At 42.1% G+C, this 24880-nt stretch overlaps 4 protein-coding genes across 6 annotated transcripts; 2 read left to right on the top strand and 2 right to left on the bottom strand.

Moving 5' to 3' along the window:
* Nucleotides 1-126: 126 nt before the first annotated feature.
* Nucleotides 127-19089, top strand: LOC108116435 (serine-rich adhesin for platelets). Its single transcript, XM_017228335.2, has 5 exons — nucleotides 127-629; nucleotides 12036-15773; nucleotides 16289-16385; nucleotides 17648-18195; nucleotides 18346-19089. Exons 2-5 carry the CDS (start codon nucleotides 12289-12291, stop codon nucleotides 18578-18580), a joined length of 4365 nt encoding a protein of 1454 aa, XP_017083824.2. The 5' UTR covers nucleotides 127-629; nucleotides 12036-12288; the 3' UTR covers nucleotides 18581-19089.
* A 123-nt stretch (nucleotides 19090-19212) lies between these two features.
* On the top strand, nucleotides 19213-20044 carry LOC108116489 (FK506-binding protein 2). The gene is made up of 2 exons (XM_017228422.2): nucleotides 19213-19424; nucleotides 19488-20044. Exons 1-2 carry the CDS (start codon nucleotides 19277-19279, stop codon nucleotides 19754-19756), a joined length of 417 nt encoding a protein of 138 aa, XP_017083911.1. The 5' UTR covers nucleotides 19213-19276; the 3' UTR covers nucleotides 19757-20044.
* Nucleotides 20030-23201, bottom strand: LOC108116488 (zinc finger protein 420). Its single transcript, XM_017228420.2, has 5 exons — nucleotides 22985-23201; nucleotides 22502-22914; nucleotides 21539-22445; nucleotides 20902-21483; nucleotides 20030-20848 (listed from the first exon to the last, which is right to left on the bottom strand). Exons 1-5 carry the CDS (start codon nucleotides 23114-23116, stop codon nucleotides 20072-20074), a joined length of 2811 nt encoding a protein of 936 aa, XP_017083909.2. The 5' UTR covers nucleotides 23117-23201; the 3' UTR covers nucleotides 20030-20071.
* A 234-nt stretch (nucleotides 23202-23435) lies between these two features.
* On the bottom strand, nucleotides 23436-24825 carry LOC108116480 (transcription initiation factor TFIID subunit 12). 3 transcript variants are annotated; one of them, XM_017228413.2, is made up of 4 exons: nucleotides 24710-24818; nucleotides 24512-24547; nucleotides 24091-24331; nucleotides 23436-24018 (listed from the first exon to the last, which is right to left on the bottom strand). In XM_017228413.2, the coding sequence occupies exons 3-4, from the start codon at nucleotides 24250-24252 to the stop codon at nucleotides 23698-23700; spliced, it is 483 nt and encodes a 160-aa protein (XP_017083902.1). In that variant the 5' UTR covers nucleotides 24253-24331; nucleotides 24512-24547; nucleotides 24710-24818; the 3' UTR covers nucleotides 23436-23697. The 3 variants fall into 3 exon arrangements, with proteins under 3 accessions (XP_017083902.1, XP_017083901.1, XP_017083900.1); XM_017228412.2 differs by lacking the exon at nucleotides 24512-24547 and having other exon boundaries at nucleotides 24710-24825; XM_017228411.2 differs by having other exon boundaries at nucleotides 24091-24547.
* Between the last annotated feature and the right edge of the window lie 55 nt (nucleotides 24826-24880).

Raw genomic sequence — 24880 nt, 5'->3', positions numbered from 1 at the left:
TGAGACCGGTTGGAGATTGCTTCAAACTGTATAGAGCCGTTTGAACGAGCTCGGCTCTGGCGCAACCTTCTCAAACTCCATCGAACTTGTTCGTTTGTGGTTCGAGTTGATGTTATTAAAAACAAAAATTATTTTTAAAAATACCGCCGAACGAGTCGGACGTGTTCGCTGGATGCTGGCGCTCTTTTCGCGTTCCGTTTTTTGAGTAAAGTAAACAAACATACAAGTTAACACAATTTTGTCTGTTCTATTGTGCGGAAATCGAGTGAGAGGGGAAATAAACAGAAACCGCAAGCAAAAGCAACAAGCGTGTGTGGGAAGAGGAAAACGAAAGGCGAAACTACCTGCGAGCATGTGTGTGCGTGTGTGTAAATGAAATATGGAAATTGAAAATGCCATTAATCGCGAATTAACGGCAAGCCATAGAAATCGCTCAATGGTTTAAAGTGCAAGAGAAAAGTTATTGTTGTCAACACGGAAGACAAAAGCCAAAAAGCCTGCTGTTGAAAAAAATACGTGTAAATTATATTTGTTTTCGCAACAACAATAAGCCATTAACCAGAGTGCTGAAATAGTCAATTTACAATTGGAGCTGCCGAGAAGTCTATATATAAAATATAAACATTTTGGTAAGTCTAGCTTTAAGTCTCTCTCTCTCTCTTTCTCTCCTTAGGCGGTTCAGATCGACTCTCCGCTCTCTACACAGTTATAGAAATTATTATTAATTTGAAAATGTGACAGATCAGGAATTTGATTAAATTTGAAACTGTTCTCTATATGTTCACTCTTTATACAAATTGGTTAAATTTACAGTTTTCTTCTACTATTTTAATGGTCTTATATGCTTAAAGTAAATATATTTCGAATTTTCATTTAACATATCTGTTTTTTCCTGTGTATTTTTCGCTCTTGGAGAGTGGAGAGCTCAACACAGTGGTCAACACAGTAAAACCCGCAAAACGACTTTCAACATCATTTCGTCTCCTTGTTGTTTTTGCTTGCTTTTTTGTTTGTTCTTGTTGCTGTGGCAGCTTTGTTGTAGTTTTGTTTTTTCTACTTCTGAGTTGCTGCCGTTTTTTATTTAATTGCGCTATTGTTATAATCATATTTGGTTTTTGTGCGCACTTACTTAATTTTCGCACATGTGGAAATGCTGTCGTCCAATTTATTAAAAATGCCATAATATTTGTGCGCTGTGAAACGTGGAACGTTTCGAGGGAAAACTGTCCCTCAATCGTTAGACTGGGAAAATTAAAAAAGTTATTGGCAAATTATACTTCTCACAAAAAGTACATTAAATGTTGTAGTATAAAGTCGCCTCATAAAGTCAAGATTTATTTCAAATAATTGTTTCTATGAATATTTATTATTTCTGACACTTTGTTGTCTAAGAAGAATTTTTTAAAACTCTCATCTCACTTAATTAAAAATTTTAAGAACCAAAAAGTATGACCGAGACTTATTAGTCTTAAGTTGCAGGCTTTTCGATGCATCAAGTACACATTTTCTGACTTCCAAGTCATTCCAGACTGCAATTTACATAAGGTTTTAAACTAATTTCAGCGGAAGTCTGGATTTTTAAGGGTTATTTTTATTATGTTAAGAAAATGAAGTCATTAAGTAAATGGAATAATAAAAATAAATATTTTCCGTTACCTAACATATTGCGAGCTTAAAAAAAATAATTTAGCACGTTCGCCCCTGCAGTTTGGTTGTAAAAACAGCGCTTTTTTATGGACCGTTTTCATTTCAATGGCATAACTCCCAAGAAACTCGGATTTCAATCAACTTGCCACCTGCAGATCTGCAGCAAGCTTCAGCGATGCGTTAACGAGAGACCTCAAAGCTAAGCGATCCATTCAAGACCCTTCAGAATAATCCCAATCCCAGCTCATTCAGCATCGAAAGCTGCCGACGAAGGCCACAGACGGCAATTTAATTAGAGGTTACTTAGCCAAAGACGCCGCAGAGCCGACAATTGTTGCAGCTAGCTAGTTGCAAGTTGCAACCACAGAACAAATGCGATGGCAAAGACGTTTTGAATGCATTATGCATGTGCGAACGGGCAGCATAAATCGCAAGGTAATGGTAATGGTAATGGGCCTGGGCTAATAAAGAAGCGTTTTGAATGCCAAATGAGTTGAGTCGACGAGGATGACGAAACATAAGTGATTTTGAAACGGAGGAGGGGCAGTGCAAAGAGTGCACAGTAAGAAAAATTACTATAATTGGTAATGAGCATGGCAAACTGGTCTATTGTTGGCTTTCTCGAAAGGTAGTCTAACAATATTGTAGAGATTGGTTTGAAATATAGAAAACGATTTTTCTAATGAATTTTTGTACAGCAAAAAAGACATAGGTATACAAATTTATATAATTTTATTTTCTGTGTAAGTTCCATGGAATGCGGTTGGCAAGAATCGGGGAAACCGGTCTCCTGCCGGTGCCCTATTGGATTGGCTTGGCTTGAGCCGATAGCGAAGGTCTCGAGGTCTTCAACAGAGACGGAAAGAAAGAGAGCCAGTGGAGATCTCTTGGTGAGTCACGTTCGGAGCCAGCTTCGATCGTCTCGAGACGTGCCTGCCTGTCTTTAGTAGACTGAGAATTGAGAATAGAGAACGGAGAACGGAGTAACTCTGCACCCATGTGCATAGTTATGCCGACAGTGCGATAATAAAAATCTTAGAAAACGAAGAGAATTCCGAATGCCGGAGGAAATCCTCTTGTCGTTCACTTTTGGCACGTACCTCTGGGATCTTGGGGTCTTATCACCTGTGTTTCTATTGCTTATAAATATTTAAAGATTATTTGATTCTAGTCATCCGAATGCTTTATTTAAGAAGGAAACAACGCACTGCAAAATTGCTGAACAAGAAAAAAAAAAAGAAAAGAAATATTTTTCGTGATAAAACCAAAAGTGGGAATTTACCCAATAGCCGTATCTTTTGGGCTTCATATTGCCCAGTGTAACATAAATAAACATTATGAATCAGACGGCTTATTAAAGCATGTAAATAAATTATTTATAGAAACCATTCCTTTAATGTACGTTCCAGTGATTGAGTTTCCTGGAAATTGATTATAGATTTAGTATGGTATTTATGTATAAAGTCTGTACTTGTAAAAAACAGATAAGTTGCAATCCATAAAATCACCTTCAGATCTGACCATCTCGTCTGAGTTCTCGCTCTACTTTCTCGCTCTTGTCCCCAATGCATCTCACACTTCTTGCCGACTGGTAATTACACACCTTGATGACTCAAAATCTGTCATTAAGGCAAAACTGCAGTTCAGTAGGTAACACACATATGGATCCCAACCCCTCAGCCGCCCATGAACCACCTCCTCTTCCGTCTTCCGCGTTTTCCATCAAGAAAATAAAAACGGAGAGAATCCGACAAACAACTTGCCCTGCCAACATAGAGACCTGACCTATGAGCTTTGTCTTTAGCATTCGCATTTAGTACTCTCTGGTTCTTTTTTGTCTTGTTTCTTTGCTGGTTTCTGCCCCACGTCTTCCATTGTCTTTCAACGTTTATCTTGCTTTTGGGGGCAACAGTTTTGCTTCGATTTTTTGCGGTTTTATTTTTGGACCCACCTTGGAAACTTGTTCGTTCAGTCGGTAAGCGGAAAATGATCAGAGTTTCCACAAAAAAGGCCAAATAAAGCACATAACTTAGGACCAATAAACTGTTACAGCCTCGATTCCCTGCCGTAGGCGTCGAATTAAATTACTCAATTGAAAAGTCTTTGACTCTTGGCATTATTCTTCAGTTTTTTCACCCACCACTCTTCCGATTTAATACCGGCTTAATTAAATTAAAATTTAATTGCTTTGTTGACAGGTAGACACATCATGTCAATGAACCAAGTCTCAACTTTTGTGGCATCTCTAGAAACGATATGGGTTCTGATCAGGTGGCTCTTTCGCTGGACCAACACTGATATATATCATTACGTTCTGCTATTGTAATATTAATTCAATTCTAGACACTTGCCGGGTGAACAATCGCCAAACACTTGGGCACTGATTGAACTTAATTGAATTAAGAGCAGTTTGCTAGTTACATCTTAACTTGGGTCAGGCGAGCAGGAAGTCAACCTTGTCCAACGGCATTACAGTATACACCAGATAAAAAGTTACTCTTTCAATTAAAGTGATATAAATGTTATATTTAAATATAAATAGATATACCTTTTCTGATCGGCTTTTGTCACTTTATGAGCTCATTTATGTTGGCAATTTATAGAGTAGCTCAAGGCAGCCTGTGAACTAGTTTTCGCTTGCTTTTCATACAACTTGAAAGCCATTTAGTTGCCTTCGAGTTTTTGTTGGCCATTTCCTCCGCATAGCCACAGATGTTGCCTCAAATGGGAGCATATGTGTGTTATTTATGCTTGTGTGCTACCACAACCTTATGCATTCTATATACCGCCTTTTGTTTTTGTTTACCTTTGGGGTCTGAAAATGTTTGCTTGCTAGTGCAATGCATTCGCCGTTTGTTTACCCAACTTACGTATCCGAAAGATACATAACGCTCTAGTGCCATATTTCATCATTTGGATGCCCTGGGCATCTTACAGCTGCATTTGCATGCAAAGAGGCTCCCAATCATTCAACTGCTTTGCATACCAAATACTACAAATGTCTAACCTTTTTGCTGCAATTTAGCGAATGATTTCTGGGGTTTTTCTGAGCATTACTTGTTTTTATAGCACTTGGCCTTTGGGTTTTGTTGTCGTACAGAAATTCTCGCTAAAGAAAACCTGTTTCTCCGTTTCTTTGTGGCTGGGTCCGGTTAGCAGCGCAATCATTTTTGACGTACTTTGTTTTATGAAATGCTAATGAATTTATACAGATTCGATTATAAGCAACTTCTAAAATCAATTAACACATAGCAAACGACGCAAGTTATAAAATTATTATTGCGCACTTTTGGGGCTAGGAGTTAGGCTAAAGTAAAGGCGCCCTTCAATCTGGAGCGTTGCCATAAGCAGCTGCCCCTTCAAATCCCAGTCTGAATTCCTGGTTAGCAAAGCTGTGTTAATAAATTATCCCCACAGACCTTGAACCCTGAGTGTTTGAAATAAATATTGCACATTGTCTTCAATTAGCACGCAGCTTGGCAATGGGAGATTCGCGTGTTGAGTGTCGAGGAAACCCCGAAAAAAGCGTTGACCCAAAAACAAGGAAGATGAAATTCCCCATCTTTATCCAACGAAGGCAATGAATGGAAAAATACCCATTTCTTATAAACTAAAATCTTTAAATAAGAGATGAATTTATTTAAATAAACAAACAGCTGCACATTTTCTTTCACTGCAGTGACAAAGAGCCGGGGAAAGTGTCTGGCTAATTTGTGAAAAGTAATAACATTAAACCAAAAGAAAAAGTGCCAAAATAAAAAACGTGTAATTGTATCGGGGAGCGTGGGAGAAATCTCTTCAGTTTCTCGAGTTCAGTAGCTTCCAAACGAAAGTCACCACCAAAATAGTTGATTATATAACCCATCTGGATCTACCAGGTAACGCCCACCAGATCATTCTCCGGCGACATCAGCTGGCTCTCACTGTTATTAACACTCTTTAGCGAACGAAACGAAACCCGTTTAGCACCGGGGGAAAACTTGTGTCTCAGGTCGCTGTGGAAAATTGGAAATGTATCTATGAGATACGCGATGGAGCGAAAAGTAAAAGTGCTTCGGCGGCTTCCATAGCGCCCACTTTTGCTTTCTTCCGCTGCTTCTTCTGCCATTTAGCTTCCATTGGAGGGGTAAAACTAAAACAAAAAAAAAAGCTGCTTACCTTGCGCAAAATCTGCCAACTCTGCTGCAACAACAATAACAACAACAAATGCATTGTTTTTGGCCATATCCACCCGCTCTTCTTGGGTCCACCCCAATTGACAGCACCTACGTAACAATGAATGAACCCACATGAGTCACGTCTAGTGCATTCCCAGGCCCACAATCCACAATCCAAAGCCGAAAAGCCAAACACAAACCCCGAAACCCGGGGCATGCGTGAAACGTTAGCTCATCTGTCGGTGGGGTAACCTCAATTCGGTTCACTTTGCGGCTGCGCTATAACTTCAACTGCCTGCCCCTTCAGCTGCCCTTCTCCCTAGCCATGATTAACCCATAAGAGACCTCTGGTGTTTAATGGTACTTACAAGTTTTCAGAAATTGATTGATGCGATCTGAGAAATGATTTAGTAACCACAATTGATACGTATAAATTTTTGTCATTTCTATTATAAAAACTTTATTTTTTAGTTAATTTTTCTGAATATGTCTATAAAAAATACCCATATATACATTTTTTTTAGTTCAGTTTCTCGACTTTGGGCTTGACGGGGTTAACAAACAGCGAATAGCAAGCCCCAAAAATCTAGTACACGTTACAGCCACGTTCGTGGATCGGGCAGCATGAAAAGCAACAATGCTGGAGAGTAGTTACCTTGTTTTTGGCCAGTCACCAGCTTGGACAGTAGCCCTCGTGCCAGTTCCAATTTGTCGAGCATTTTTCGGTGTTTCGGACTGGATTGGTTTCGTGACATTCAAATCGGTTCGTTCCAGGCCGAGCAAAAGGGCAGCAGCCAGCGATCAAAAAGAGGCAAATGAATTTCAGAAATGGATTTTCCACAAATGAGTTATTGCAGCACTAAAAAAATGACGAAATCCTGCTCCAGATTCCCCCCGCTGGTCTTGTTTATTAAGGCAATGGAGACATTAATAAACCGCTTACCCACTATCGCCCGATCGCAATTGCCTTAACAAAGGAGACCAAATTAAAAGCGAACCAAGCAAATTTGTCAGTTTCGAGGTAAATGCGACTTGGTGCTGCGATTTAATGTCGCGCTCTAACTTGACAAATGTCGAATGACAATGGGTCGGGGAAATCATGGAGGCATAGGAGGTGAATTATTTTTATAGAGAGCTTGCTGTGGTGACCCAAAATGTATGACAGGGAGGCATTAGAATGGGAACATGAAATATGGACACATTAGATGGCTATCTATCCATGCATAAAACACTAAGAGAAAATATAGCTAGAAATTAGTAAATTAAAGTCATAAACAAAGAATTTCAGTTTGAGTAATAATTGTAATTTCCAATTATTATTATGAGCTGTTATGTGGATTTTATTATTTTTTTTAAAACCAACCAGATTGATTTTTATTTTTGCCCACAAAAATCAACTTTCACGCTTATAAAAACCCAATAAATATTTAACAAGAATACCAATCTGTCATTCAAATGTAAATATTTATAAGAATTGCCTTTAAATGCATTTCTTTTAGTGCAAACATTCGTGGGTCTATTTTGCATGTGCTCTATGGCCTGTGTTTGAGCTGCAGCGCTTGCCTAATTGTTCAATTGCATTAGGGGCAATTATGCGGCTGACATACATATGTGTGTGTGTGTATCCAAGCCCAAGTACTTACACATGCGCCTGTCATTAGAGTAATTGCACAGATACAGATAAGCCAAGACAACGGCGGCCGACCGGACAATTGCCTGGCCATATTCAACAGCGGCTTAACTTGCATATTGCGTGGCCAATACCCTTATCGGTCTAATCGCTACAACCACTTCTCCAGATTTTGGGGACTGTCTTTGATGGATAGTTATAGTTGATAAATGATTTTTAGTAGCTTTAGTACATTCTAGAAAGAATTTTATGCTTTGCAAACGTGAAACATCTGCTGTGATTTATAATTTTGGCATTTTAGATGCCAAGCGCATGTTCTGGGAAAGTCTTTTCATAATGAAATTGATATATGCTCAAGTATCCAGCTATCGAAAGTTTTACTAAATACATAAACATCATTAATTGCTAGACTCATTTGCGATTTGGACCACGCTGTTGTTGGCAACAGCTGCCTGGTTCAATAAACGCCAATGGCAGGGCTAGCAAGGTCAAAATTGATGAAGGCAAACGTTTACTGCACGCAGAAAAAAGAATTCGAAAATTATAAATTAATATTGGTCAGAGATCGTGTTTAACTTTAAAAGATTTTCTTTTGATCTGAAGAGAATGATAAATCTTGTTCAAGTTGTATAAATATATCAACACTGATAGCTTAAAGTTTAAAAAAAACTTAAAAACAGTAAATTGCGATAATGAAAATCTCTTATCTTGTGTAAGCGAAATGCCAGTTCAGCATGAGCAACATTTTGTAAAGATATGTTTATAAGAATTAATCTTAAAACAGTAAGTAAAATGATGAAATAACATGGCAACAATTTGGCTAACCATCACTTTCCTTGCTGCCTAATATTTTCTCTCTGTGTACCAAAAGCATTCGCATATCGATCGTAGCAAATAAAGCAGTTGACCGCTTCGAATCTTTGAGATTGAGTTCGATTTTATTACGAGTTTCGATTTCTTTTATAAACTTAATTGCGTTGAAAGTTCAGCTTGAGGCAAAGGTTTCGTTGATTTTGGTTTTGCTTTTCCGCCAAAAAATAAAGAAATTTGTCTATGAAACGCGTATGCGAATGAGACATGATATAAGCAAATGTCATGCAAATGAGTCATCCTAAGACGGCATCAATGGATATACATTTTCGGAGCTTGCATGGGAGAGAGGAATAAGTGAATGGGGTCTGCTTCCAATAATAATAATGCTTTTTTGATACGCATGGGAAGTTCGTAAATAGTGAATAATGACGATTGACTCGTTCGAATGAGATACTTCCGTGGATACTTCTGCCAACTGTTATGTCTGTAAAATAGCGGTAAATCAGAAAACAAAAACAAAAGAAGTCCCAATTACAAATTATATATATATATATATATTTATATGGCACTAATGCCACAGTTATCGTTTGAGCGTGCGATGCCTCGCATTCTACATCACACTCGGCTGATTTTGGAGCAGCTTGAGCCCCGCTCGCAATTCATTATTGATAACATCTTCATCTTTATCGCTATCCCCAGCGGATTTCGTAGAAATGGCAAGAACTCAGCTTATACAAACATCTGTCGGGCTCTGCAATAGTCTAAGCTAACTGTTGGCATTCTTTGGAATTCTCTTTCGAGCCGGGAGTCTGCGTACGTAGTCCGTCATTTGGGTTAAGTTAGATGAGGCTGTGGATTATGCTAGTAGTAAGTCACCCTACGTCTGGCTACTTCCACGAAGCATATTAAATTTAAGAGACTGATCTTCAAGCTGATGATCATCTATTATACTCAAAAAATTCATTAAATTTCTGTTCTGATGATCTTCTTTTTAAACTGCTGAACACTTCTTTAGATACTCTACAATACTAGAACTCTTCTGGTCGACCTACAAAAATCCATTGAATCTTTTCATATACTCTAATGATCCCCTTCCGTTCATTTAATAGTTCCCAGCTTAAACACCATTTGGTTTAAGCGAATTTTTGGCTTATGATTGAGCTAACAACTGAAGCTAACTTGGGAAAATATCTAGCCAGCTTCTCTTTTCTTTAAGCTAACGATCCGATCGCTTAAAGCTTCTGACCATCAATCACCAGAGCAGATTCAAGTCATGTCTACCCAGATGGCTGTCATTATCGCAAGCCACAATAACAACTACAACTCCTGTGATCATTAAGATACCGAGCCAGATCGCCAGCCATTCTCCAACATCAATCGTGATCGCAATGCAAGTGAAATCATAATTGCAAATCGAAATCGAAGCGGCATTATTGGGCCGCAAAAACTGGTTTAGCATTCTCTCGCGATCATCCTCGATCCGATCGTTATCGCTGGATTTTCATTTCGGAGTTACGAGTTGTACATATACATATATAGAGATCCCCAAGTCGAAGAATTCTAAGCCATTCGTTCATCCTCAGTGCGTGCTGCTGAAGCGGAAATGAGTCGACTCCCCAGCCAGCTCGTTTCTCCAATGCTGATTTCTGTTTACATCTCGTACATGCACCTGCTCCTCTTCGGTTCCCGGTGCCCCTCGTTCACGGCCAATGCCATGATGCACTTGATTCCCCGATCGAGTCACGTTTCCAATAGAGATCCGACCCCAGGTAGTAGGTACTTTGCTCTTATTTGGGTTAAGTGGTGGGTTCAAGTTACGGGCTCTATCCTCCTGACAGTCCCTTGCCTGCGGTTATAGTTCACTGTATCAATAGGTGGTTCTATCTTTGGTGGGTTCTTCTCGATTAATACAGCTGAGTAATCAATAAAGTATCTAGAATATTATGTTTTTAAGGCTTGATCATATGTAGTAGCGCTATTGTGCATTTTGTGTGTGGTTTTGATACTAACATTCAAACCAAAAGTGTTGCCTGCTTTTGGGCTGGATATTGTAGATATGATGTAGATAATTTTGAATTGGCATGTTATTATTTACATTAAAAGTGTCGATAGGCTTTGCTTCCATAAATAATAATAATATTGAAGTTAATATATCTTTGTTAAAACTTTAGTAAAATTCCTAGTTGTAAAAATAAAAGAAGAACATGGGCTTCCATTCACCATACTCACCAAACAGAAAAGGAGCTTGGAGGAGCTTTAATACTGAACTAGTGCTGGCCTGTTCTACCTATAATCTTCGTTTTCAAAGCCTATTCTGTAATTTTATCTTGATTTTTAGTCAATATTGCAGTCCCCCGACTAGTGGCTATCTTAATGCCCTTTAACAACCCACCGCCGGCCTCCAGTGCCAACAGCATTACCGATAACTATTTACCTTTGCCGCTGCTCTTCTTTTTATCAGCACCAACGTTGACATTCAAAAATATATAAAAAAAATTACAAAATAGCTTGCTGTGATTTTGTCCCTGTCTGGCTGAGGCAAATCTTATCTGTAAGCCACACATGTGCATAAATATATAAATAAATATTAGTCACCGGGCGCATGGCTAAAAGGCAGCCGCTGAGTGGCAGTGCGAAGCTGTAGGCCTATAATAAAGTGAGGAATTTCAAGTATTTTAACCAGAAAGTAGCACCAGTTAAGGGGCTAACACTCCTATGTTAAAGCACCTTATGAATGGAAGTATATGAGGGGAAGGGTGAGGGTTAGGGTGAGGGTGGCGCCACGCCTGAATATCGCACCATCATAAGGGTAACGTCATTAATATGACGAGGCACCACCACCGAACTGGGGCTTTTAGTGCTAATTGCTGACATGGGGGTAGGCTTAGGCCTCAGGTGACTGAGACTCTTCCACCTTGAGGTGGTGGTTGCATGCACTATTGACATGACATCGCTTGGATCGTCAGATAACAAGCGAGCGATAACCATGGTGAATAAAGTCGGTAAACTCGAACCCTCTCTTTCGATATTTTTGTATATCCCGCTCCATGGTTATTATTGGGTGGCTCTGTTTGCAGTTCAGCTCGAATACTTCAACTCCCAGAGCAACTTTTGATGGGTTCGCCGTGGAGGCCGTGGTTGAATGAACCTTATGCACTTCGTTCCATGACATCGATTGGGCTTATATGAATGGTTCGCAACTCAAAGTTGAAGCTAGAGCTATGTGGGTGTAGGTGGTGGAGATGGTAAACACTTTGATGTGAACTATTTTTGGCCACTCGGTACAATGAACCTGTCAGACTTTCTTGGCATTATTTATTTATGGGAAAATGCCGAAATGAACTTGAGAAACAAAGTGGAAAGAAAAGTGTTGAAAAATATTTATATTTATTAGCATTTTATTTTGTTAGTTTGAAGAAATCTTTATATATTTGTACTTATTGCAGAACTTACTAAATTCATTTCGAGTAATTTCCGTTTCGAGAACTTCCACATTACCAATAATTAAGCTATATTTAATCCATCCAAGCGAGGCACTTGGCCTTGAACTTGGGGACGCAACTCGTTGTATTTAAGGGGAATGCGGAACGTGTCTTAATGACATTAATTACTATTATGGAGAGCTCCACTTATAGAAAGGGAAACTGCTGCTCACTTTCCACGGAATACCTCAACGTACTGCTAGCCAAAAAGGCCGAACCATATTAAGGGGAACTCATACTTCTAGAAATCAAATGACATTTAACACGAATCTCAATCTAACTAATTTGTATTCCCTTTTGTTGCAGGTGCATTTCTCTGATAAAAAATGGAAACGAAAATCCCAGAAACATAAGAAAAGGAATCGTTGGAAATTGCTAAAAAATAAAAATGAAAAAGCAAGCGAAGAAGGAACAACAATAACTCAAGCTTAAAAGTGGAAACAAAAACAAGCGATTTTAAGGCCCAGTCGAACGTGGAATTGACTTGACCCACAGAGGGGCCCCAGCAAAGGAAAGAGAAAGATATATACAGCTGTAGAACGAGAGGGAGCGACATACGATGCGTGTAGTTGGGTGGCTTAGTGGTAGCTTAATGCTCGCCCTGGCCGTAATGTTAACGCAGGCACGTTTCATTGCGAAAAGAGAAACCAACATCGGCTTGGAGCAGGCGCTGACTTCCAATTCCACTGACCCTGACATTGTTGCAGCGGCCAGGGAAAGTGGGAGTGGCAGGGAACCGGAATTAGATATAGCTAGCACCCAAAGTAGTCTTCAAGATCAAAGTGAAATGAAGACTAAGGATCAAACTGAAATTGTAACTGAAAGTCTAAAAGAGAATCCCAAAGCTATGGAAACCACTCCAGGTTTAGTGTCAAATGAGACCACCAGCACCACCGTTAAAACTTTAGTAGAAGAGCAACTTAAACTGAAAGATAGCGAAACCACGGATGCCCAGTTAGAGGATGAAACTCAAAAGGTTAGTGCAACAGAACTGCCGAAAAAGGAAACCATTGCAGAAGATTCCAGCCTTGCCACTGCATCTCATCAGGATCAAATTCCATTAAATCTGACAGAGAAGGCATCAACTGAAGCTCCTGTGAAAGTTACTTTTGGAACAACCACTGAAAAAATGGAACAAAAGGATGTGACAATAAAGGACCCCCATCCAAAAGAAGAACCCCAAGAGATTAAGGGGACAACCACAGAATCTTTGACATTCGATAATTCCAGCACCGAAATGAACCTTCCATTGAAACCTGTAACTCCGGAAGTTGCAAGCACCACAGAGAGAGTGGTTAATACCACCAGCACTACTCGTTCAGCCGATCATGGCCGATCAATGCAATATTCATCAACAACCGAAGGATTGCTTCGATTACCGGCTGCCGTTACGCCAATGAAACTGAGGCCTTTACCTATGACATCTACACCTGTCAGTAGCACTACAACAACAATAACTCCCTCCACAACCACACCCACTTCATTCGCCTCCAATGAGAATGACATCGAGGAGTCAAACTCAAAGTCAGATGTTCATCAATTGCCCGAGAAACGTGCCAAGTTTATAAGTGAAAACTCTACAAATGCCCAGCAACTAACGCTGCCAAATACCGCTGAAGTTTGGAGTCTTGCGGGGATGAAGGCGGTACCCAAAACGCCTCTTACAACAACAACTATCTTGCCTCTTTTGAACCAAACTGATATTGCAAACGATATAGATATACCGCTGAATAAAACAGAGCAGCACAAGGAGAAGAATCTACTGGATTGGATGAACATTGCCATGATGCCAACGACGCCGGAGAATCACACAGAATTTGTGGTTAGAACTACTCTGGACGCCACTGAGAGTGCAACACAGGCCACCACGGAAGCTTTGGCAGAGGAGGGTCATCAAAAAAATGATTTTACCCAAGGATTGGATCAAAATGAAGTCACAACGGCAAGGCCAATGCTTGCAACATCTGAAAGAAGACCCATGGATCATAGCATAACAACTACAACTGTTCGTTCAGATATTTTGGAAGAGCCAATGGTCAAAAAGATGGCCGATGCAGCCAATGTCAAGTTAACTGAGGCGATAACAGAAGCTCAAACGGAAAACGAAGCGGTAACAGAGGCTGCAACATCAATAACATTACTAGAGCAACCTGCAACATCGGCTGTAACAGCGAGGGTGGCTTTAACGAATTCGGAACTGTTGAATGCAACTGAAATGGCATCAGATACAAGTGAAGTATCTAAGGCAAATTCAACAGATACCTTATCAGCAATAACAAGCACAACCACTACAACAGAGAAGCCATTATCTGTAGAACATGTATCCCCTGAAAAAGAGCTAGAAGAAGCAACATCAGAGGCCACAACAGCAGCGATATTAAAGGCAACTACAGAAGCAGCAACAACATCATCAACATCCGCAGCAACTATAGTTGTATCAGAGGCAGCAACCACAAAGGCAGAAGTATCAGCCTCATCTGAAGGTACAACAGCAACATCACCACCAACTACAACATCATCAGCAACATCGACTGCAACAGCTTCGAGTGTGGCAACCACCCCCAGTACAACTGAAATGGCAATGAAAGCCTCTGCAATCAGCAACATCAACAGCAACAACGACGACGACGACGACGACGACGGCGGTGATAATAACAGTAACGACGTCATCGTTGCCACAACCAAAAATCCAGAGAGCGACCAACCAGCAACGGCAATCGTCGAGCCAACAGCAACATCGGTTAGTGTGCGAGTAACTGGCGAGGTGAGCACATCGATTCGTCCAGAAATCATCGTTACAAGTGCGCGGAGCGGTAACAGTACAATCGCGAGTATAAGTACATTGACTACAACAACTGTAGCAACACCCACGCAAACGGAAATTGCGCAAATTAGCAATGAAGTGAATTTGGAGGCAGTGACAGTGAAGACGCGTGACGGTCTAAGCAATGAGAATGTATTAAGAACAGCTGAGAAAACCGATAACGCGGTCAATAACAGTGTGGCCATAACAGAGAGTGAGCTGGGGGCATTGGCAACAGAAGTGAAAACTACCCCAACGACAACCAGCACAACCACCACTACTACCAGCTTTCTCAGTGACCTGAGTAAACTGACCAAAGAACACGAATCCTCACTGGAAACTAACAATATTGGCGAGACATCACCCGAATCGACAACAACGGCATCTGTTGCTGTTGCAACGGATGAGAGCACAGCGGCAACAGGTGGCCAGGAAATCGAGAAGGAGCCGCAACATCATGAGGGGCAACAGGTGGTTGATGAGCAGGACACAGAGCAGCAGTTAGCCAAGACAACGATGGCGGTGACCTCAACAAGTACTACAACTACAACAACCACAACAGAAACGCCCTCAACGACTACAACAATGCAACCGGTAGTGATAAGTCTGCTGGACGACAGCACAACAACAACAACAACAACAACCACCACAACGACGACAACTACAACGACAGCTGCACCACCCACTGAGGAATACATTGAATCCTCAACAGTAAGCAGCATCATCAGCAGCACTATGCTACCACCTGAGAGCACCACATCAACGGAGTCACCACATTTACCACCCACCTTCATGGCCCCCTATCCCAACGAACTGGATCACATGCAGACCAATGCCCAGGGTAATGGAACGGATGTGAATGTGATCATAGCCATCACAGTGAGCGTGATTGGTGTGGTGGCCCTCATCCTGCTGGTGGCATTCCTCTATTTAATGCGCAAGCGCCAGAAGCAGATGTCCTATGGCCAAAGGTGTCGTCCGGTTAGCTTGGATGCCTACTCCCTGGACAATGTCTCGGTGCTGGGCAGTGTAAGGCGAAAGGGTCGCGATGTGAGGGCCTCCAAGCGGACCTACGGTAATGCTGCCTTCGATGATCCCTCACTGCGACACAATCTGCTGACCGCCAGCGAGCTGGCCCGCTTTGTCGAGAGGCGTTCTGACGTCTTCGAGGAGTTCCGCGATGTGCCACAGATCATCGCTAGAGCGGATGAAGTACCCCCTGGGTGTGAGGACAAAAACCGGTGAGTATACTTTTAAAAACTTTTTAGAAAGTGATTCCACACACGCCTATCAATGTGGTGCAGGTGTGTTCAAAACATTAAAGGGCTGGGTCACATTTTTGTAATCTAAAGGTTTTGATAACATGAATGCGTTTTGATTAGATTAGGCCTAGTTCAATAGTAAAATATTAAATTATTTCTTCAACATTTTATGCAAACGTTTATTTACAAAGTTTATATTAGATGTTAAAGAAAAAGTATATTTGGATAGTTCTCAAACGTCTTGTTTTCCTTTAATTCAGCAACCACTAATTGTTAATTAAGATAATTCCTGGGGCTTGTTGTTTCCTCCTAACCGATATCTACTGTAATTAAGGGTTCACTTTCTCGGCACGAGTTCACATCAAATTGTCGAATCAATTACAATACTGATCTCTGGTACATCTCTTCCTGCTTTTTTTTCCCCGAACCAATAACAACACCGCTGACGATGGTGACTCAACGCCTCGACCTCGAACTGGGACTGCGAACCGCAGCTACGCCAACGTGATTCCGCTTCCTGAGACGCGGGTGGTGCTCCAGCGGCAAGGCGACGATGACAAAACGGAATACATTAATGCCAATTATGTGCGGGTAAGTAACCGAGGCAGAGTCTCCCAAGTGGGCGGTGGATCAGCTCATCCAAAGCTAGACAAACAACAAACAATCGACGAACGGCTTTCTCACCGAAAAAATGTAGTGGGTGTGGGTGGGTGAGTATGCGGAGGGTTTGATGGGTGGTTGGTAGGTGGTGGCGCTGCTCAGATGAGGCATCTTGGAGTGGTTAGCATACGTGGCGAGCCTTGCATGACGCCCTGCCCTAACTGGAATCTTCGGGCCCCTCGAGGGCCATTAAACATGGCGCCCGAATAATTACACGCCCGATGAGACTCACCTGCTCCTCTGTTGGCCATGACTGTGAAATAGGCTCATCGTCTTTGTTGCTGGGATCCATGCAAGCAAATAGGCCTCAGCGAAAAGCAGCGAAAAATAAATAATTGCGCTAAGGGAAAGTGTCTACTAAGATCATCGAAGTGTGAATGCCCTTACATCACGATCCACCGACACGCTCTAAGCCCTCTAAGCCGAAATCACTCAGAAAACAATCAAGTACTAAGCATACGTAACTTTTGATATGATATTTTAAAAAATAAGATACGGTTGCTCTCTGGTTCTTAAGAAAGATTCTAAATATAAAGCTTAAAATGATACAATATCATAATTTTGGGTTCGTTGCGCTAATTACAATAATTTGTATGTTCGCTTCAAGAACTTGGCTTCCAGTTTAGTAACGTTTATAATCTTAAATACGTTACGTTAGCTTCTTATAAAAAGTTCATATAGAAAATAAATATTTACATTTTCTGTGTACAGGACCAATGTCCATCATGTTAGATGTTTTAAGTTGTTTACTAAAACGCACTTTTAACGACTGCATTGAGGCGTGACGTGGTGGATGTGGATGCATCGAAGCGGCGCATTGAAGCGAAACATTTCGAACGTTCATCGGCATTGCACCTGGCGATAACCTGAGCATGTCGAGATTTAAGCAGCAGAAGTCTGTTGTGCGATTTTATGGTCGTTTATCTGAGAGACGCGCGCAGCTCAACGCCAGTCGCTTGTGTGGGCAGAGGGAGAGTTAAGCCGCAATAAGTTTTAATTAATGGTTATGTCATTACTCACGCTAGCCCCTCTCTGTATTAAAAAGAGCAAGGCCTTTGATTACCTTAAAATCAAATAGTAATTGTTCATCATTAAATGGAACGATATCATTGAGCCTAAAGACCTTTTGTTGAAATAAAAATAACATTTATTAAATTTTACAAAGATATTCACATAAATATTCCTTTATTCAGGGCCCTCGAGATGCGCCCAACTACTACATAGCCTGCCAAGCGCCGTTGGAGAGCACGACCAGCGATTTCTGGCGTATGATCTGGGAGCAGCAGTCACGCGTCATCATTCAGGCAACAGATCTCAGTGAGAACGGTATTGAGAAGTGTGCCGAGTACCTGCCACCTTCGGCGACTTTGGACAACCACAGCAGCTATGGTGACTACCAGGTGACCCTAAAGCATCGCGAGGTAAAGGATCGTTACGCCATTTCAACATTGGTCCTAAAGCGAGTAGATGGTGAGGAGAGCCGCGAGCTTACCCATTACTGGTACAAATGGCCAGAGGCTGGTGTTCCGGCCGAGGAGGCACCCATCATCGCCATGCTGCTGGAGGCACGCTCTTCGCTGAAGTCATACTGCTTAGAGCAGGCCAACGAGCTGCGCGAGAAGTCAGCGACGCTGGAGACGTCGATGGATTCAGATGGGACCAAAGCCGAGGCGGGTAGCACGTCCAGTCACGAGATTAATGGAAATATTTCAAGCCGTAGCGCTGCGCGAAGCCAACAGGGGTAAGTTAACTTGTGTGATTAAAATAAGTATTTGTGATCTGGATAGCATTTTTAAAAGATTGTGTGTATAATTTAATATATATCAAAGCAGTTGTGTCTTGCATGGCTTTTTAATGTTCTGTGTCTTCCCTTCTCCGTCTCTCCCTCTAGACCGCTAACCGTTCACTGTTCTCCAGGCACGGGACGAACCGGTACCATTATCGCGTCGGACATGGCCATCCGCAGTCTGGAAACCCCAAAGCGGTCTGTGGATATCCCTCAGCTAGTCTACTATGTGCGAAGGGGACGTGCCAGCGCCGTTCAGACCAAGGATCAGTATGAATTTATCTACAAGGTGGCCAGCATGTATGCGGCCAAGATCACAAATCTGTCTAACGACAACTAAAAGGCTGTCCAGGATGGGAGGCTCCAATCGAGTGGAAACCGAATTTTCAATGGAGTTCAATTTTCCAGCACTGATCCGTGGGACCCTCAGTAACAATAATAGCTATGTTTTATACAATATATTAGTGTAATTTAGTATTATGCTTGAATGTTGGCACCTTATTAAGCGTCGTTAAATGTCGGGCTTTAAATATCATTTAAATGTATGTATTCCTTTATTATTGTGATATAATCGTACATTTGTATATCTCCTGATAATCTGTTGCATATTTATAATGTCAATTTTTTGTTTTTGCACTGTCGCGTTTATGTTCCGGGGCCATACAAATCCGGAACAAGTGAGATATATTTGGAGCGCTCTGTATTTAAAGAAAGTCAAATATGTAATCAAACAATGTATGTATCTATTTTAAACGAGCTTTAATGTACGTAAGTTAATTTGTAAGTTTACACCAAGCTGTACTGTACTCATATTATTGTGAATTACAAGAAAGAAATATGTCCAGCGTAGTTATGTGAATTTTTAAATTTGGCGGGCTTTAAAACGTTTTATGACTGGGATGTCTCCACTGAGTTTAAACGCCGTCCCATCTGCAGTAGAAACGCTAATTTTTAATGATTGCCATACGGTCACACTGTGTTTAATATTGTTGAATTGAGATTATAGTTTTGGTCTAAGCTTCCGGCTATCAGTAAGATGAAGTTGACTTATTTTTTCCTTATCTGCGTTTTTGTTGCCGCTTCTGTGGCAAGTGAACCCAAGGTGAAGATAGGGGTCAAAAAGCGCGTGGAGAACTGTACCAGGAAGTCCAAGAATGGAGACTTGGTCCACGTCCACTATAGGGGTGAGGGAATTCAGATAAGAATCCCGGATGATAAACCTAACCCCGAATTTCAAAACATTCTAGGTACGTTGCAGGATGGTTCTGAATTCGACAGCAGCTACTCTCGCGGCACTCCCTTTTCCTTCACACTGGGTGCCCGCCAGGTGATCAAGGGCTGGGATCAGGGAATCCTCGGAATGTGTGAAGGCGAGCAGCGGAAACTAACTATTCCCCCAGAGCTGGGATATGGAGCCGGTGGAGCTGGTGGCGGTAAGATCCCACCCAACGCTGTGCTCCACTTCGACACGGAATTGGTAAAAATCGAATCGCGTTCTGGATCTGAAGAACTATAAAATAAATCAGGCTATGAATAGTCATGCTACATCCAAAGTTGACTTACCTTTAAAGTTATAAACACTTAATGCTCAAATAATTTTTATACATTTTTCAATTATTCAGTGCATTCAATTTAAATTTTAATTTTGTGCTTTGCAAAAGAAAAACTTATTGCAACAAGACTCGTTTGAAAAAAACCTACAATTCTTTGGCCAAAAGTTTAAATCTTATTTTAATTTAATTTTGACGTTCTGAAGCCACGTAACAATGTAATAAAATAAACAATGTCATTCCTTTTTACTAGACCAAGTTATATTTTATTGCAAAAGCCCCTATTTTTGGCGCCTCAACCACGCCTCCACCTCGTCAAAGTGGCGTCGCATCAACCGATGCTTCTCCAACGTGCTGCTCTGGATAAAGCGCTCGCCGCAAGTGCCGCACACAAACGGACATTCACCGGTGTGCTGCTGCAGATGAAGCTTTAAGTCCTTGGCCTGACGGTAACTCTTCTCGCAGTAGGTGCATTTGTGCGGTTTTAGCCCGCTGTGGGTGAGCATATGGCGCTTGAGTTTGTCAGAGCGGGCAAAGTCCTTGCCACAAACAGTGCAGTGGAATGGCTTTTCACCGGTATGCATACGGCGGTGCGAGGCCAGTTCCGAGTGCCGGGGAAAGGCCATCTCACACAGATCACACTTGAAGGGCTTCTCCCCAGTGTGGCGACGCATATGTGTTAAAAGGGCCGCTGCGGATCTAGTTTCCATGCCACACAGGGAGCAGAGGAAGCGCTTGATCGCCTCCTTACGTTTTCGGTCGCCGTTGACGTGCACATCCCGGATGTGGTTGTTCAGGCGCGACTTCATCTGGTATGTGCGATCACAATGCGGACACTGCAACAGCGGCACAACGTCCTCGGTGGCATCCTTATCTAGATCACCTGTACTATCTGTCCGTGCAACGCCAGTGGCTATGCTGGAGGAGGATTTGCTGTGTTGAAGAAGAATGTGCTGTTCCAAATTCTCAGGCCACATGAACTTGTAGGAGCACTTTCCGCAAGGATGCTTCTTTTCAGTACTATTACATTGGCCCTGCCTATGGTGGTCCATGATGCTCTAAAATATTTGTTAAGTTAAGATCGAAAATGAATAAGAACCACAAAACCTACCTTAGACACGCATTTAAAAATGCAGTCATCGCACTCATGTGGCATTTTGTCAAAGCGGTGCATTGTCCGCTGGTGCTGTATCATTTCAAATTTCCGCTTGCACTGCACGCTGCACAGCTCGCATATATAAACGGGACGATTGCCACCACTCGGGTGCATCTCGTCCTCGGTCTCCGAATCCTCAAGCTGCAACTCGAACCCAGACTCGTTTGTTATCGAGTAATTATGCAAGGAGTCGTAGTTCTGGTGAAGTGATAAAGAAAGCTTCAGCTCCAGTTGAATGTGTGCTCGCAGATCCATGATTCGCTCGAAATGCAGATTGCACATTCGGCAGGTGATGCGTTTAGCTCCGTTTGGTCTCGATGTGGCCGCAATCAATGTTTCGGCCAGTGGAATGTCCTGTTCCTTCAGACCGTGCCGCTTTAGGTGCTTTACTAAGTAATCATGTCGGTAAAACTTACGACTGCACCACTGGCAGGGGATCAGTTTCGATTCTTCTGCATGTACACTAAGTAGGTGAACAGTAAGCGATTTTTTTTTGTCAAAGACCCGCTTGCACTCGGGACATTCGAAGGTCTGGTTCTGTATGAGTCATATGGTTTTATTAAAGTTCGATTATATCAAATAGTTTACTTACTGTAATTCTGTGCTCACGGAAGTGCGTTTTTAGATTATGTTTCCAGCGGAAGCGAAGCGGGCATTTGTGGCAGAGAAATCTTTTCTGTGCATTCCTGCACTGCGATTCGTTATGGTGACGCAGTAGTTGCAGGCTTACAAAGCGTCCATCACAACGCCCGCAGACATGAGGTGCCTCTGACCAACTGTGTGTCTGTCGCTGGTGGTCATATAGTTGATATTTTCGCGAGAACTTTTGTTGACACAGTTCGCAACTGTAGCTGGCCTTACGCATTTTCTTTCGTTTATTTTTTAGATCCTCGGGATCTCCATCCAAATCGCTATCCGTCTCCGAGCTGTCCAAGTCCATTTCGTAGCCGCTTTGGTTGGTGATCGAGTAGAAGCGTTGATAAATGCCCGCCGCCAGATCTCTGCGAATTAAGTTAATCAACTGATCTTCATCCAGATCCTTAGAATCTGGATAAAACAGTTCCGCCATTTCGTGTGGTTCAACATTCGGGCGACCACACAGGTTGACTATTTCGGGATGCTCCTCCAAGTGGCGCCGCAGATCGGCAATTTTGTTGTACTGGCTCTGGCAGATCATGCACTCAATTAGCTTGTAGCCGTGCGGCTTGCACAGATTCAAATCCACCGCCTTGGCCTTCTTATGTTCACTTATGTTGGCCGAACGCTTTGAGTTTCGGTGAACTTTAAGGTGCGCTTCGAGAGCTTCGCTGCGGCTAAATTTCCGAATGCATAGGGAGCAGGCGAACGATCTGGCTTCTGGCTTGTGAACGCGGATTTCATGACGTTTTAAAAACTCGATTCGTTTGAAGTTTCTCTGACAGTACTGGCACTTTAATAAAGACTTCCTTTCCGTTTTCCATTTTTGAATTCTCCTTTCCAGGGGCAGGCTATCCAGGGAGCTGTAAAGGTTGACGCATAAGTTAAAGCAGTTAGACGTGTTCTGAATGTCACCAACTCGACGTCTTCAAAGTCCGATGCAGGATCGTTTTCTATTGCCATCTCCATACTTCTCGGTTCCGTTTCCAGTTTCACTGTCTCAATCATTGTCAAAGGATCTACGGATTTTTTGCTCTCCACATCCAATTCGTCCGGTTCCGGTAGCTCGGAGCAAGTAATGCTAACATCATTGTCACCATAGTCCTCGTCCTCTGTCTCCAGCTTGACCTCCACATGCTGCTCGGCGCACAGTTCCATCGGCGCCTCCTGCAGGCAGTCGGTAGTGGGTTGACCGGATCCGTTTTTCAGATGCCTCATTAGCATTTCATTGGCGGCCAGCGCCTGTTTCACATAGCAATAGGCTCCCAGCAATTTCTTGGTGCAGCCACTACACAAACATTGCGGCAGTTTCTGACTTCCAATCGCATCCAGCTGTATGAAAATTAACATTTTAATTTATCTTTTTTATCGGTTTTACTTATTTTTTAAGAACTTTGTTTACATTGATTTCGGTAAGCTCGCATAGAATTTCCGAAAGCAGCTTGTCCGGATACTTTTTTGAGGGTGTGGCCAGTTTCAAAAGGTTGTCGGTGTCCGTTGAGTCGCAGGTGCGACAAATTACCGGTAGCTTCATGGCAAGCACCTTATTCAAGGCAAATTAAAAGCCTTTTCTAAGAATATTCCAAATCAACAATCAGAAAAACATTATTAATGGTGTGACCTTGAGGCGAGAGATGGAAAAAGCTGATTGCTTTCAAGAAAAATACCAAGCTTTTGAAATATACTGAGTGCGTTCAGCAGAAGTAATGGATGTCTTCCTACGGAATTTTAGTGTACAGTCCTATAAATAACACATTATCTAAAAAAATTATATTGGATTTTATTTATTTTTTAAATAATTTGGAAAGCATTATGTATAATGATATAAAATTGAAACAGAGGATCACTTGAAGTATGGTATATATTTGAGCCCTTCTTTATTTATATGTACTCGTGATTTATTGGAGATCACGGTTTTACATTTTCTGCTGACAGAGCCCAATTGTAAAATCAAATATGCACTTTTATTACTTTACATCTACGATAGAACGGGGTAAATTTGTTCTTTAGTCTACATTGAAGCTTAAAATAGTTTGTGGCATGTGCACGGGTGGCATACGCGAATTCAAGCCAACCGTCACCAAGCCTCGATCCGATTCTCTATACTGCGATCTTCTAGTACTTTTTGATAGTTTTTCGGATGAGGGCCAGGCGCTGTTTGTGGGCCTCCGTGACAGCGGCCCGCTTGTAGGGACGCAACTCATCCGTTCCGAAACCAGGTATCCACATATTGTACTTCCGCTCGAAGTGCAGCTGAACGTCGCGCACCTCGATCTTGTTTGACTTCCGATGCTTGGCGAAGGCACTGGTTGACTTTACGGTGTCTTCGACAAAGTCGTCGATTATCTGCAGCAGCAGCTCCTCGACATCCTCGTCCAGCTGCGTGGTGGTGTCCACCTCTCGGACAAGCTCCGTGAGACGCGGCTTGGTGAGCATCTAAAGCAGAAGAAACATTTTATCTAGAAATTAGGCCTATTCTGGGTGTACTCCATAAAGCACGCGGCTTACGGGGGTATTTTCGGAGCCGGCGGCGGATGCTGTGTGATTGGATGACTTGCTAACACCGGATGGGGTGCCCGTACCCGTGCCCAAACCGGAAACCGGACCGCCGTTCTGCGAGGATGAGTTGCTGTTGTTGGTCATCGGACTGTGCTGGGAGGGCGAGGCCATGGGTGGGTCGTGGTAGTGCCCGCTGCCGGACGATGTGGAGTTGTGGTTGTGGTGCAGGTGGTGCTCGGCGTCGCCGTTGCTATCAAAAGTGGTAAAGAGATCCGACATTGCTTTTGGGTTTCTTCAGAAACAAATCAAGTGCGTTTGTAATTTAGGGCAGGTGGATGGGGGTCGGGGTAAGTAAAGAAAGGCTTATGGGAGGTTTTGGGAAGTGGGTAAAAGTGCAGAACCAAAGCCAAAAGCGTTATTGTAATTGTACTTGTTGTTTTTGTGGAGTGTCGGCCTGCTTTCTCAACTGCAGTCGGTGTTTGTGTGGGTGTTTTTGATTGCAAGCGTAATGAAAGTAAAAGAATAGTAGTTGTCAATTTCATGTGTGGGCCTAAATATAAGTTATTTTGTTTGGTAACTTAAGTTTAGGGTCTACTGAACAGTTGCCTTTAACTCAGGCCACACTTACAATTATTCTAGTTTAGACACTGTTTTCTTATACTTATGTTTTTCCTAAATTACTAAACAAAATAAAAATAAGCAGCTCAACTACAGCCAAATCAACAGTAGGACCTGTTGTTGGAAGGAGGGAAATACCAGCCTGTAAGTCATTGGTATATTTATGTGGTGTTTTAGTATA

The sequence above is a fragment of the Drosophila eugracilis genome, unplaced genomic scaffold (genome assembly GCF_018153835.1).
Source record: "Drosophila eugracilis isolate 14026-0451.02 unplaced genomic scaffold, ASM1815383v1 contig_367, whole genome shotgun sequence".
NCBI classification, from domain to species: Eukaryota; Metazoa; Arthropoda; class Insecta; order Diptera; family Drosophilidae; genus Drosophila; species Drosophila eugracilis.
The sequence above is the reverse complement of the archived record's forward strand: the minus strand, read 5'-3'. Positions and strand labels throughout refer to the sequence as shown.

What these genes read in the sequence shown, in the direction of transcription:
- LOC108116488 (XM_017228420.2), bottom strand. Translation starts at nt 23,116, where the DNA reads ATGAAGCTACCGGTAATTTGTCGCACCTGCGACTCAACGGACACCGAC. An exon ending in GCGAGCTTACCGAAATCAAT is followed by an intron (nt 22,915 to 22,984) that starts GTAAACAAAGTT and finishes ATTTTCATACAG; the next exon opens with CTGGATGCGATTGGAAGTCA. An exon ending in TTTTTAAATGCGTGTCTAAG is followed by an intron (nt 20,849 to 20,901) that starts GTAGGTTTTGTG and finishes CAAATATTTTAG; the next exon opens with AGCATCATGGACCACCATAG.
- LOC108116480 (XM_017228411.2), bottom strand. Translation starts at nt 24,360, where the DNA reads ATGTCGGATCTCTTTACCACTTTTGATAGCAACGGCGACGCCGAGCAC. An exon ending in CCGGCTCCGAAAATACCCCC is followed by an intron (nt 24,019 to 24,090) that starts GTAAGCCGCGTG and finishes CTTCTGCTTTAG; the next exon opens with ATGCTCACCAAGCCGCGTCT.
- LOC108116489 (XM_017228422.2), top strand. Translation starts at nt 19,277, where the DNA reads ATGAAGTTGACTTATTTTTTCCTTATCTGCGTTTTTGTTGCCGCTTCT. An exon ending in GGTCCACGTCCACTATAGGG is followed by an intron (nt 19,425 to 19,487) that starts GTGAGGGAATTC and finishes AAAACATTCTAG; the next exon opens with GTACGTTGCAGGATGGTTCT.
- LOC108116435 (XM_017228335.2), top strand. Translation starts at nt 12,289, where the DNA reads ATGCGTGTAGTTGGGTGGCTTAGTGGTAGCTTAATGCTCGCCCTGGCC. An exon ending in GGGTGTGAGGACAAAAACCG is followed by an intron (nt 15,774 to 16,288) that starts GTGAGTATACTT and finishes TGCGAACCGCAG; the next exon opens with CTACGCCAACGTGATTCCGC. An exon ending in TTAATGCCAATTATGTGCGG is followed by an intron (nt 16,386 to 17,647) that starts GTAAGTAACCGA and finishes TCCTTTATTCAG; the next exon opens with GGCCCTCGAGATGCGCCCAA.